The sequence below is a fragment of the Malania oleifera genome, chromosome 11, assembly GCF_029873635.1.
Source record: "Malania oleifera isolate guangnan ecotype guangnan chromosome 11, ASM2987363v1, whole genome shotgun sequence".
NCBI classification, from domain to species: domain Eukaryota; kingdom Viridiplantae; phylum Streptophyta; class Magnoliopsida; order Santalales; family Ximeniaceae; genus Malania; species Malania oleifera.
This window is the reverse complement of record NC_080427.1, coordinates 47096314-47109584: the sequence shown is the minus strand read 5'-3', so window position 1 is coordinate 47109584 and position 13271 is coordinate 47096314. Positions and strand designations below refer to the sequence as shown.

At 36.8% G+C, this 13271-nt stretch overlaps 2 protein-coding genes across 2 annotated transcripts; one reads left to right on the top strand and one right to left on the bottom strand.

Annotated features, from left to right (window-relative positions):
- Positions 1-6204: 6204 nt before the first annotated feature.
- LOC131168322 (uncharacterized) lies at positions 6205-6805 on the top strand. Its single transcript, XM_058127659.1, has one exon. It carries the CDS (start codon positions 6351-6353, stop codon positions 6558-6560), a length of 210 nt encoding a protein of 69 aa, XP_057983642.1. The 5' UTR covers positions 6205-6350; the 3' UTR covers positions 6561-6805.
- Positions 6806-8956: 2151 nt separating this feature from the next.
- LOC131168321 (uncharacterized) lies at positions 8957-9547 on the bottom strand. The gene has a single exon (XM_058127658.1). The coding sequence runs from the start codon at positions 9411-9413 to the stop codon at positions 9198-9200; it is 216 nt and encodes a 71-aa protein (XP_057983641.1). The 5' UTR covers positions 9414-9547; the 3' UTR covers positions 8957-9197.
- Positions 9548-13271: the final 3724 nt, after the last annotated feature.

Genomic DNA, 13271 nt, shown 5'->3' with positions numbered 1-13271 from the left:
GCGCTCCCCAGGGCGACGCATTGGGTCTGATAAAACCCTTATCCAGTAATTCTTATAACTGATCTTTCAATTCTTTCAACTCGAATGGAGTCATACGGTACGGTGCTTTAGATACTGGTGCAGATCCCGACAACAAGTCTATAGTGAACTCAATCTCATGATCTGGTGGCAAATCAGACAATTCTTGTGGAAATACATCTGGGAATTCCCTCACTACTGGTATGTCAGCTTGTCCCAATTCTTCTTTTGGCAATTCTTTTATGTATGCGACATACCCCTGGCAACCACCATGTAACAATCTCCTCACTTGAATAGCCAACACTAGTTATGGCGAGGCACGCATGTGTGAACCCATAAATCTAAATTTTGGCTCACCCAGGGGTCTGAAAATTACTTCTTTCTGATGACAATCAATACTAGCGTGATAAATAGCTAACCAATCCATACCACAAGATCGGCTAAAAGCACTCTTTCTTGAATACTTATTGGAAAATTCCAAAGTACCCTCCTGCACTAACCACAGATCCCATCGGCATACCTATAGACAATTTTATATCTAATGGTTGTGTCTCTATTCCAGCTATCTTCACATATCCCGCCGATATAAAAGAGTGGGTGGCACCTGTATCAAACAAAACAATCATTTTATATGGTAACCCAGTAAGAGTACCTATGACCACGTCTCCAGTCGTCTCAGTGTCTCCCGGTGTCAACGCATAGACCCTTGTCGGTGCAATGTTCCTTTGCTGACCACCGCGGGGCACCTGATATCCACCTCAAAATGGTCTGGAAGCCTGTGCATAATTCGACGGCATCTGACACGATCGAGTCATATGACCTGGCCTCCTGCATCGATAACAAACATTTTCTCCCAGTCGGCACTCACCAGGATGTCTCTGTCCGCATCTAGGACAAATGGCAGGAAGCTGTCCGCCCTGAAATCTCCTATGCTCTACCATCCGCCTCTGGCCTCTGCAAAATCTACCTCCTCTCCAAGGGCCTCAGCTGGGACCCGCCTGAAAACTCGAGGGCGCAGTCTTCTTCCTCTAACTCTATATCTCCGTCTCTCTAGATAGACTTTCCTCTGCTATAGTGGCCCTATCAACCAATTCTGCAAAATCCTGGATCCTTAGCACTGCCACCTATCTGTATATGTCTCGCCTCAGATTCCTCTCAAACATTCTGGCCTTCTTCACTTCATCGGGGCATACTTCTGGATAGTCAATGATCCCTAGGACAGGCCCAGAAACTCCTGTACTCGAGCCTCTCTAACTGAGGCAGGGTAATATTTATCAAAGAACACATCCCTGAAACGAGCCCAGGTCATCGGCACTGGTATAGCCCTCTGCTCTTCCAGCAACCTGGTGGCTGCCCACCATCTCTCGGCCTCCCCCGCCAACCTATACATAGCATATAAAACTCTTTGCTCGTCGGTGCAATGAAGTACTGTCAGAATCTTCTCTACCTCCTGCACTCAGTTCTCAGCAACTGCAGGATCAATCGCTCCAGAAAAAGCTGGTGGATTCATCTTCATAAATTTCTCTATGGTGCATCCCTGAACGGGAGTTGGACCTCCCTGCTCTCTAGAACTCTGTGCTATCTCAACCATAACTTGCTGAGCCACACTATGTAGCATAGCATCTGAATCCCCACCTGCTGCGCCTGAAGGACCAGCACCATCATCCCCACTAGCGCGAGCGTTATTGCCTCCTGGGTCCATCCTACAAACACATAGAACACCGTTTTAGAATTCTATTTTCTCTACAGACCCAACTCATTCAACTAAAACTCTAAATTCTCTATTATCCATCCTTCTTGATCCGAACCCCAAATCACATCCCATAACCTAAATATATAACTTGTTGATAGTTTGCCATGGCTTTCCTGAAGTCGTCACCCCAGGAAAAACATAGAAACCACCACCAAATCCTGTATTCAGATCACAGAACAAAACCTCAAAATCTTTTCCTATATTCTAGTATTGTTTTCCGTTGCAGTCTAGAGTCTACAGAACCTAGCAAACTACGCTCTGATACCAAAATGTAACATCCTCAAAATTCTTACCATTTTTTTTTATATTAACTGTACTGATACCCCCTGCTATGGAACTTGAGCCTCGGAAGGCACCGGGGTAAATCTGAATATAAAATTATACTTATGCAGCAAAAACATAATCTATACACATCATACAATACCAAAAATTCGTATTTCTATACCATAACTATATAATACATCTCTCTCCAAAATACCTGTCCCAAAACACAAAATCCTACACAAACTTACCCTATAACTAGGGTGACCAAGTGATCTCTATCCATGAGCCTGATCTGCTCACCTAACTAGCTCACTTGAAAAATGGTAATGTAATGGGGTGAGTCGACACTTAGTAAGTCGAAATATGCTATTACTAGTGTGTGACAACTAAGTTAGAAATACTGTTTAAATAACAACTGAACTGTAATAAAATGGTAAATCTGTGAAGCATATCTTTCTTTTCACAATTTAAAATATAACTGTATCATCTGTGTTTTCTATTTTTCATACTGCTAATATCATACTATACGCTTCATATACTGTAAAGTTATATACATATACATAACTGTGTTTTATCCCTGGAACTCTGTACGTCGTGATTTGACCCCTGATGACAGGGTTGTGCAGCCTGTAGGCGGGACTTCATCTGGTCGGCCCTCTAGATAAGTCAATATCCTCTACCCTACCTCAGGTCGGTCAAACTGCATCCACTATTAGACTCGGGACTGGCTGCTACCTCGTCAAACCGGCCCCCTCCACCCAGTGAACTAGGGAGCTGCATACTCTCCGAGCACGGCTGACGATACCCACACACTATCTGAGATATGTGGTTGCACTCTATCTATATCTAGCAACGGTACCATGCTCTGTATTCTTTATCTATACTGTATCTGTCTGTAATCTTCCTCAGGGATCTGACACTATATATATACATATATACTCATTTACTGTTTTCATCATGTTTTCAAAATTACCATAACGCTATCTTTCTGTATTGTAAACACTGTAATCTCTATATACTATATCTGTAGCATCTTGATGCTATCTCTGTATATCTGTGTGTATACTCTATCTATATACTCTGTCTGTATACTATGTATGTTATGGTAATAGGAAACATGGTATACTGTAAAGGCTATAAATATTGTTCTGTATAAAACTGTAATATATATTGATCTGAGTAAAGCTGTATACATGTATATGTGTGTGTGTGTGTATATATATATATATATATATATATATATATATACGTATCTGTTTCATGAAACTATTCGTATAAAAGTTATATATGCATGTATATCTCTCTACATAATTTCTGTGAATATATAGCTATATCTGTATATTCTATATAACTCCATATACTGGGAAAAACTACGTAAACTGTATATACTGCCTATATTTGTGTATTTAGTATAGTATGATATATTATAAAAGTCATATAAGTTCTTCATCACATGAAAATCTACTCAGGCCACACAAGTATTTAAACTCATATTCTGTAAAAACTGTATAATAAACGAGTATATATATGTGTCTATGAAATCTCTTATATCATTATAAAACTCATAGCATAGTATATTTCTTTTACCTTAACTCTGAAAAGCCCTAATAAATTTTGGCTCTATTCCCGCAGCGTTTCTAACTCAACATCCTGAAAACAAAATCCCCCAGAACAAAATATCAGTATTTCTTACCTACAACATTTCTCATAACTGAGAGAAAGACAATTACTAAATAAAATGTCTTACCCTGAGATTGGGATGAAATCCAAACCAACTTTCCCAACGATCAACTTCGGCAGACTTGCAAAGAACTTTGTCAAGAGCATCGTGGTAGCCTCAGATCTTCGATTCGGCGAGAAATAGGCTTGGAAACGAAGAGAGAAGTGAGAGAGACCGCATGAGAGAGAGAGAGAGGAGAGAGAGAGAGAGAGAGAGAGAGAGAGAGAGGAGCATTGAAATTAGATAAAAATCCGAGTTTTTCACTATTTATAAGGTCAGATTCATTGACGAGACACGTCATCTCGTCGACGAGTTCTTCAATAATTTCGTCGACGAAGTTCCTCCCTCGTCAACGAATTTCAGGTTGCCCTAAAGCCTCTCTTGGTATTTTCTCGTCGACGAGACGTGGCTTTGTCAACGAGGTCCCTTATGCGCTCGTCGACGAGACCCTGTGCAAAAATCCCGAGTTGTTACACATAGCTCAGCCCGTACACTGGCAATTTATATCAAAATCTCAGCCCGTACGCCGATTTTCCATTATAAAAATTCGTATCATTAACACATTCCCAAAAAATAGTATTTCATATTAATTTATGCTCATGCCACACAAAACAAGTTTTTCGTATATTTAACATACCATCATTTTCAGCAGTGTTTCCCAAATATAAATCATTTATAAATATATTTATTTCTCTGAAATTAAATGTTATAATAATATACATACATTTTCATAAAAGAACTAGTTTAGTTTATCCCCTTACCCGATTCCTGAAAAGCCTTTAAGAAAATCTGTCCCGCACACACAGGGTTCCCTACTCAACACCCTGGAAACAACATTCCCCAAAACAAAAGTTCATTATTTCTATGCATACTACATTTTTTACAACTATCAAAAATCCAAATATTAAATAGAAAGTCTTACCCTGGATTTGGGATGGTTTCCAACTCAGCCCCACCGACTATCCGCTCCGGTAGACTTATAGAGAACTTTTCCAGGAGTTTCGTGGTGGCTTCAGATCATCAAACTGGCAGAAAATTGGCCCGAAATCTTAGAGAGAAGGGTAGGGAACGTATGAGGAGAGAGAGAGAGAGAGAGAGAGAGAGAGAGAGAGAGAGAGGGAGAGAGAGAGAGAGAGATTCTACACATGAAATTGGCTGAAAAATCACGTTTAACCTTACTTATACTGCGGGATTCGTCGACGAGCCACGTCACCTCATCGACAAATCCTATAGAAAGTTCGTCGACGAACTTCAACCCTTGTTGACGAATTTTAGATTTCCATAAACCTTTTCTCAGTATCTTCTCGTTGACAAATCCTGTCCTTGTCAACGAGCTCCTCTTATACCCTCGTCGACGAGGAGTTGAAAAATTCCTCCGGATTATCCCATCCAAAATGCAACGTCGTCGACTGCCTCCTTCTGTTCCTATTTTCATTTCCCTTTCTTTTTATTATTTAAATACCAATATTCTTTGGGTCGTTACACGAACTAATCTTATGAAGAGTTGAATTATATTCACTGACTATTTTAAAATCTTGCAACTTCAAGTGCAACCATTCATACCGAACATTTGGTAAAATCACAATCTTTTGATGATCAAATATGTCCTTTAAAAATTTTCATAAAATAAGTGGGTTTTTGATAGTGATGTATTCAGTCTTTAATTCTTTATTTAAATGATGATAGAGGAAGATCATAGTTTTTGCACAATCCTGCAAGGATGCAGTATTTCCATCTAAAATAGCGTTTCCCAAGTTCATTACATTTAGATGGATATCAATATCAAGAACCATGATAAATAGTTGTTACCTTTGATATCAAGGAGAACAAATTCAACTTTGTTTAGATTCGACATGTGAATAAATTAATAATAATATGGTAATTTAGAAAAACAAAATGTAAAAACTTACAAGAAATAAATTAAATAGAATTTTAAAAAATATTTCAGATAGTTAGAGTCTTGTGCTGATAATGTATTATAAAAGATATAGGAAAATAAATAGATATGAGATAAAAATTTATGTGGTTCGGCTATACCTACTTTACAGGCGGATGAAATAAAAAACTATACTATTTTAGAAGAAATTATAAAATGATTTATAACGGACCATGTACAAAATATCTCCCATCTTTTATCTTTTTTTATATGTTTATTTACTTTAAGTATTCAATGTGTATGTCAAGATGAGAGAATGTCCTAAATAATAAGGATAAGAAAGAATTTAGGGTGGTAGAAAATAAAGGGTGAGAGCCATTATCCTATTATGATTTTCATATTTTTTTATGAATTTTCCTCGTTTGGGAATTGTTTTTCCGAAGCCTGACCAAACGGGGCCTAACAGTTTTCTGAAATCGACACTTTCCTGTTTCTTCGCTGTCGTTGTCGAGGGTTAAGGGTTTCACATTCCGATGCTCTTGTCCCCACTGACTCCTCTGTTCCAGGCGTCGCCGTGAAGCTGCTCACTCTGCTATATCACCGCCTGCAATCCCCCCAGTTTGGCGCTTCGACCATCGCTTGCTCGCTCACTCTGGCAGAACAAATCGGCCGGCGATCTCTCCCCGAAAAGCGAAGAGGACGACAGTAAACCGCGGCAAATGACGGACTGGGCGCCGGTGCTGATCGGAGTGATCCTATTCGTCGTGTTGTCTCCGGGACTTCTGTTCCAGCTGCCGGGACACAGCCGGCACGTGGATTTCAGCAGTATGAAGACCAACGGCAAGTCCATCGCCGTCCACACTCTCATCTTCTTCACCGTCTTCTCCATCCTCATCTTGGCCCTTCACGTCCACATCTACACCGGCTGATCTGATGCAAATCCTGTTATCCAGTCCAACCAGTACTCTTTATCTCGATCTGCTACCGTGATGTGTACCGTGTAGTCAAATTGTGAGAATGCTGAATCTAATGTATGTAGCAGATATTTTATTTTTATAAAATGTTGCTTCTTCTTTTTTTTGCCTCTGATCCGTTCACTTCTGGCCTTTGACTGAATCTAATGTACGTCGCAATCGTTGAATATTGAATCGTACTCGGACTCTTGGAGTTGATCGACTTCAGAAGGGGGTTTTCTTTGATTGGCTCAATCGTTAGGTCGCTTGAATTAGGAAGCAATGTTGTTCGTTTTGTTTTACTTTATTCTTTTGCACTATATTCATGTCAATTTTTAATCATACTATAACTTTACTGGTTTACTTTGATGGTTTTCGCTAATCAAAGAAGAAGAAGAAAGGGAGGAGGAGAAGAAATTTCCATTCAACATTACAAAACGACCTAACCCTTTGGTCTGTTATCTTGTTTCTTTCAATTCAGGCGTGAACATTGATCTTGCACTTGGTTCAATCACCATATGTTCTTATCAATTAAGGGAAAGAAAAATAAAATTTCAGTGCCCTTTCTTCTTTTTTGTTCCTTTTTCGCTTCCTCCTCTTTCCTTGTACCAAGTGCAGTGTATAGTGTATGCTTCAAGCACCATATTAGCGCATGAATCCCTTTTCCATACAATCAAATCGTGTTTAATCCTGAAGTTCAAGTAATTTCAATTTCTTTCATTTGTTCCATCCCTTCATCTCATCCCTCATCATCTTCTACCTATTCTTAGATAAGATTTGGTGCATGTCAATATCAATCCTATGATATGTTTGGAACAGAAACCTGAGGCTGAAACTTGCTCCTTGTAAGAGGAGAGATGTTCGAAGCCATTTGTTTAGACATTTAGTCACATATGGTCCACAGAATGCTTCTTCCTTGGAATAGGATGAAATATAAAGAGAAGGAATGAAAATTTTAGAAGGATATGCTAATTTAGAAGGAAGTTTACTCGTGCAAAATTTATCCAACATGGAATAGAAAAGGAATAGACTTTCTCATGTCGAAATTTAGAAATAGTTATTCCTTGTCCTTATGAATTTGATAAATTTTTACATTATTATCTGTTTTATGACAATAGCATATTTTCTTCAATAGACTATCAAGCTCTTCTATTATAATCATTCTATTGTTAGGAATAGACAAAACCGAACATTACCTCAACCTTTTTCCATTGGTACTTATTTATCTCAACACCATTTCTAAAAATGGTCTCCAAAGCTCCTAACTGATTGAGAAGCCTTGAAATTATTATTTTTCATTGAAACCATCAAAGTAGGATTAGTTTTAGATGTGGCAATCTATCTCACGGAACACATTCCCCTAGTGGATTTATTTGAGACTAGGCTTTTGACACACCGATGGTGGATTCACAAAGACAGAATGAAATTCAACGTAGTCCCTGGGCGACAAGGTTCCCCGTTTTGCGAGGGTAGAGAAAGGATTGTCACAATGTGTGCAACTTTACTTTTCTTTTGGATACGTCGGGTTTCCTGGGCTTATGCGCTAGACTAATCCCATGCCTACGCCAGCCGTGCCCACAGCCAACACGTAGGAGATAAATCCGGATGTGCGGTGCAAGTGGCAGGTTTCGAACCCAAGATCCACCGTTGCAAGTGGCTTTCTGGGACAAGTCCTTACCACACGTGTGCAGCCCTACTCTTGCTTTTATGTGGAGAGGTTGTTTCTTTGGACTTGAATCTGTGACTAAACAATTACAAAGTAGCAACCTTATGTTGATCCAAGGCCCCCCCTCATGTCTATACTGTTTTTTTCTTGTGGATTATGCCATCATCATCAGATTGGGGCTTAGGTTTTTATCTTTTTTATTTTTGCCCCTTTTTTGAGTAGCACATATGAGCTTAATGAACATAGAAAATAATAAAAACTGAATCTAGGTTGTTGCATATAGAGCCTACAAAAGCATAAGGAGCTGCCAAACCACTCCATGAAATGGTGTCAGGCATGAGAGCCGAGGTCCTTCTATTCTATGTTGTTCGCGCTTTTCTTTTGTTGCTTGTGGATTGTAAGTCTCATTAAGTGGTGTCATTTCCAGTTTAAATGTTGATCTTTGCTTTCTTTTTGTTCTTCAAGCTTTGGCTTTATGAAATATCCCTTACTTCTTTGGTTAGATGCCAAAAGCTACCCCCAGCAAATGTAAACTAAACTGTGGAGAGCCAGGTTTAGCATTAGAATAAGAACCCAGTGTTCAATTAAGTTCAATCATACATACAGCAACCATCATGCTGCAAAGAAATATCCTTTTCTTTTTGCTTCCACCTGCTTTATGCGCTTCTACTTGTAGAACTAAAATCATAGAGTATATAGCTATTTAATCCAACAATTCAGCATAAATTTAACCTTGTCGAGGACCAACAAAAACCACAAAGATTTTTTAACTCCTCGTGGGAAAGAAACCATTCATACATAAATTTTAACAGCAGGCCAATGGAAGAAAATTAAGGGGCGGAAGTGGAACAAACAAAAAAAGAAGAAAAAAATTATGGAACAATGTCTCCATGAAGGCCAAATTATAACAAACATGGGAGGGGAATGCTTTCAAAGTTGTATTTGGATCAATCAGCATGTATGTGAATACCCACTGCAATGACCAAGATGGTGATTATGCAGAAGTAGAGGACGGCATGAACCAGAATGGCAATTCCGCTGGTGCACATGTTCCCGAACTCCACAACCCTTGCCCTCGCCGGTAGCTGAAACAGCAGCCCTGGTGACAGGAGAATGAACAGAACCACCGCGACCACCACTGGCCCCCAATCTGCACCACCCATCTCTCTCTCTGTCTCTCTCTCTCTCTCTCTCTCTCTTCAAGTATAGATAGCAGGAGGGAGGGAGGGAGGTTGCTGTTCTGAAGAATTTGTAGATGAATGAATGTGAGTTGATTTTTCTTGGTGGAGAAGGAGAGGAGGATGCCAAACTTGGAGCAAAAGAAGACAGTGGGTTTATTTGGGAGGAAAGGTATGACATGGTAGTGGGTTTTGCTTTTGCTTTTGCTTATATCTCAAAAGCAAGAAGCACCTTTTTCTTATTTCATTCAGCTTCTTAGTTATAATTTATACAGTCTTCATGTTCTTTTCCTTGCTTTTTAGACATATGAGGATGGAGCCTAAAAATATCATAAAAGAGGAGTGGAAAGGGCTTGGCATGTTGTAAAGATGCATGAGCTGGGTTTTGGGAATGCTTCCTCCCTTGGTTTACCTCTTGGAGGAAAAGCTTAAACATTGGTGTCAATTGGGTATACATATGATTGTTTATAATAATAAAAGCTAGATTCAGCTTTCAAGATTGTGTTCTGGTGGCTGGCATGAAGAATACAGATTCTCTGATATTGGGAGTTTTTGGTTTTTGATATTGGATTTAGATTTGTGTTGATTTTGGTAGAATATAATACTGTTATTTTTGTGTAAATTTGAATTTGAGGCTCAAACACAATTTTAATTTTGTTGCTATATTTAGGATCTTGACATCTTTGCTTAAAGATTGAAGATCTAAAACCAAGGGCCTTTACTTAGTTTAACCAGTGGTACCAGACAATTGGTTCAACTTGATGCATAGATAGGCCTGTCAATAATATCATAATATAATTAGTGTTGCAAATTAGTCTAGCCGAACTGAATCGAGCCAGCTCAAGCTTTACCACGCTTGAGCTTGTAAAATTTTTAACTCAGCTTGAACTTGAGCTGAGCTCAAATTGGTCCTAAATATATTTTGCTCGAACTTGTTCCCTTATGTAAATGATCTGAACCATCCCTAATCAAACCAAATTGAATGAGTTTGGAGACATTTATGTTGAATGAGTTCTTACCGAATTGCTCTTAAGCAAATTTGACTCATTTGTGATCGTAACATTGAGTTCAGGACCATGAATTTTAGATCTTATATTTGGATTTGGACGGATTTGGATAAATTTTTATGCATTTATATATTATATTTTATTTAAATTCAACACAAATCTAAATTTAAGAGCTCTCCAAACATAAGATAACTATAATTAGAGATTTACCATTGATTAGATGTATCCTCTTTTCTTTTCTTTTTATTTACATTTCATTTTAACATTTGTTTCACTTCACCTTTTAGTTGCATTTGGGACATTCAAGTCTCAAGTGGCAATTTATTCTATATCAAACTTCACTCTCTTTCCCTACCCCAAAATTTTTATAGTCTATTCTTCCTTCTAATAGCCCAAATATTTTAATTTTAAACATATTTGTTGTAATCAATTACTTAAATCTACTCATGGATAAAAATGATAATAAGTCTTTTTTCCTACTACACATGAGTTGTGCAACAAAAATAGCTAATGAATGTTATTATCTTCCTTCCTTCAAATTTTCATGTCATTTTTTAATTCATGCTTGAAATTTTAAAATTTATTATGGCATATCTGGTTTGTGGAATCAAATTTGGTAGGAAATGAATGTAATAAAAATTTGAATCAATAATATTTGAAGACAAGAAATTCATATGAGAAAACATAAGTACATGGGCTTCTACTTGAGCCTCGAAAGATAAGAACACTGGGTATGGCCTTTTATATGAATAAAAATTAATAAAATTTGAAGAGTTGATCGGAATAAAAAAAATTCTATAAAACAATTATCTAGATATTTATTCTTTTCATTTCCTTAATTATTTTGCTCAAAAAATAATATTTTCCAATATTTATTTTCTCTTTCTTTTCTTTTCTCCCCATCATTCCCCTTCTCATTTATGTTAGACATTCAATTTTTATTTATATACGTGTCTAAATTCAAATTACTTGAATTTTCCCCATGCCCATTAGAATGGTTTATATTGGCATGCATTTCATTACTGGGCCTAAGTTTTCCAAAAAGCCCAATATAGGCAAACAATTGAGGCCCATAATAATTTATATAGGGCAAGAGAAGAAGAAATATTGAAAATAGACAAAAAATTTTAGGTCCGTGGAAAGGACAAAAGTTGATAGTTAAGTTTAAGAGAAAAAGATATTGATCAGTTTTAAGTTTGTTACTTGATCTATTAGGAAGGGAAGGGGTATAAGTGTCTTGAAAATTAAATGTCCCAGGAGCTCAATATCTTTTATTCTAACCACATGTTTGGTTTAGGAATAGAATAAAAGGGAATGAAAATAAAATGGAAATAAAGAAAACAAGTAACAAAACTTGATTCTACTGTGCCCTATTTTATTCCATTTTTATGTACCAAACAAGTAGAAAAATATAATAACGTTTGTACACTTTACATTATTTATCATGACAATCTGATGTTTTCTGAGTTAATTGTAGTCTTGTAAAAAGAAGTCATTCTATTGTCGAGAAAATGCTTATATGTTACTCTTAAATGAGTTTTACTGTGAAGACTTGCATCAATTACTATAAAAAATGCATATGTGAACAAAGAAATGCAAAAAATTAGTTTAAATATCAATTTAAAAGATGAGAAACACATCATGTGAGAGGTCCTTGTTTTTATGATATACTATAGGAGAGATAGGCTCATATCAAATATGTCCAAATCCGTAAGACTTCAAGGTTGCAAATGATTAACATGTTCAGGCTCGAGCCAATACACTAGTAGCTTGGTCTTCGACACATCTCGAAATGAGCTTGGAGATCATGATTTGAGCTTGACTCTGGAATAGAATTACAGGCTAGGGCTTGGGATGGGGTTGGCTCATCTTCTCGTTTGGGCTGATTTCTTAGCAAAAATTTTCTAGCTTGTAGTAAAAATTAACACAAGGAGAATCTTCTTTGCTTACTAAGAACAACACATTACTTCATTTTTTTCCCTACAAAGCGTGCATGTACTATTTCTTAAAAAAAAAAAAAATTCAAATTCTATCAATTAGTAGCAGACCTTGTCACATTAGAATCCTCAGACATCTCCTATTTAATTCATTCAACCATAGGTGAAATTTAATCACCTGCAAGAATACACACTTTCATTTGTCCTATTGCTACCCTAACAATATAACACTAGCTCTATTGATAGAAATTGTTCTCACAATTTCAATGTTCTCCAAAATAAATGGTTTTATTTTCCAAAGTTTACCTTAGTAGTCAACTTAGTGAGATAGTCTTCTCCACCAAAGGCGAGCCTTTTCTTGTTGAAATTTCTTACAAGGATAGAGAAAGAGCAATGGTAACAAAGCTTTGAGGAAACATTAGATGCTAGTAAGGATTGCCAGAGGAGGCTATGAAGGTCACGAAGGCTATAAAGGGCTTAAAATTTAAAAATTATTAGAAAAGGAAAAGGAAATTGGAAAGAATCTACATTTTTCATGTTTGATTATTAAGAAAAGTGAATATATATATATATATATATATATATATAAAATAAAATCTAAGTAAAAAATTGATTCTTATGTATGATTAATATTTTATTTTATTTTTTAAAAATTAATCATTTTTTAATGAATCTGTTTGAAAATCTTCATAAGAAGGATTTTTTAGCATATTTTATGAATCAGAACTAAATAAAAACATTAAAAAGTAATTCATGATATATCTTTCGTTATTTCCATTGAGACAAGAAATTACCTTTTTTTTTAATATATATTCTTGTTGATCAGTCTCAATTGTGCAAAAATTACTTGATCTAGAAATCTATATCATAATTTGGGAATTTAACATACATAATTTTCT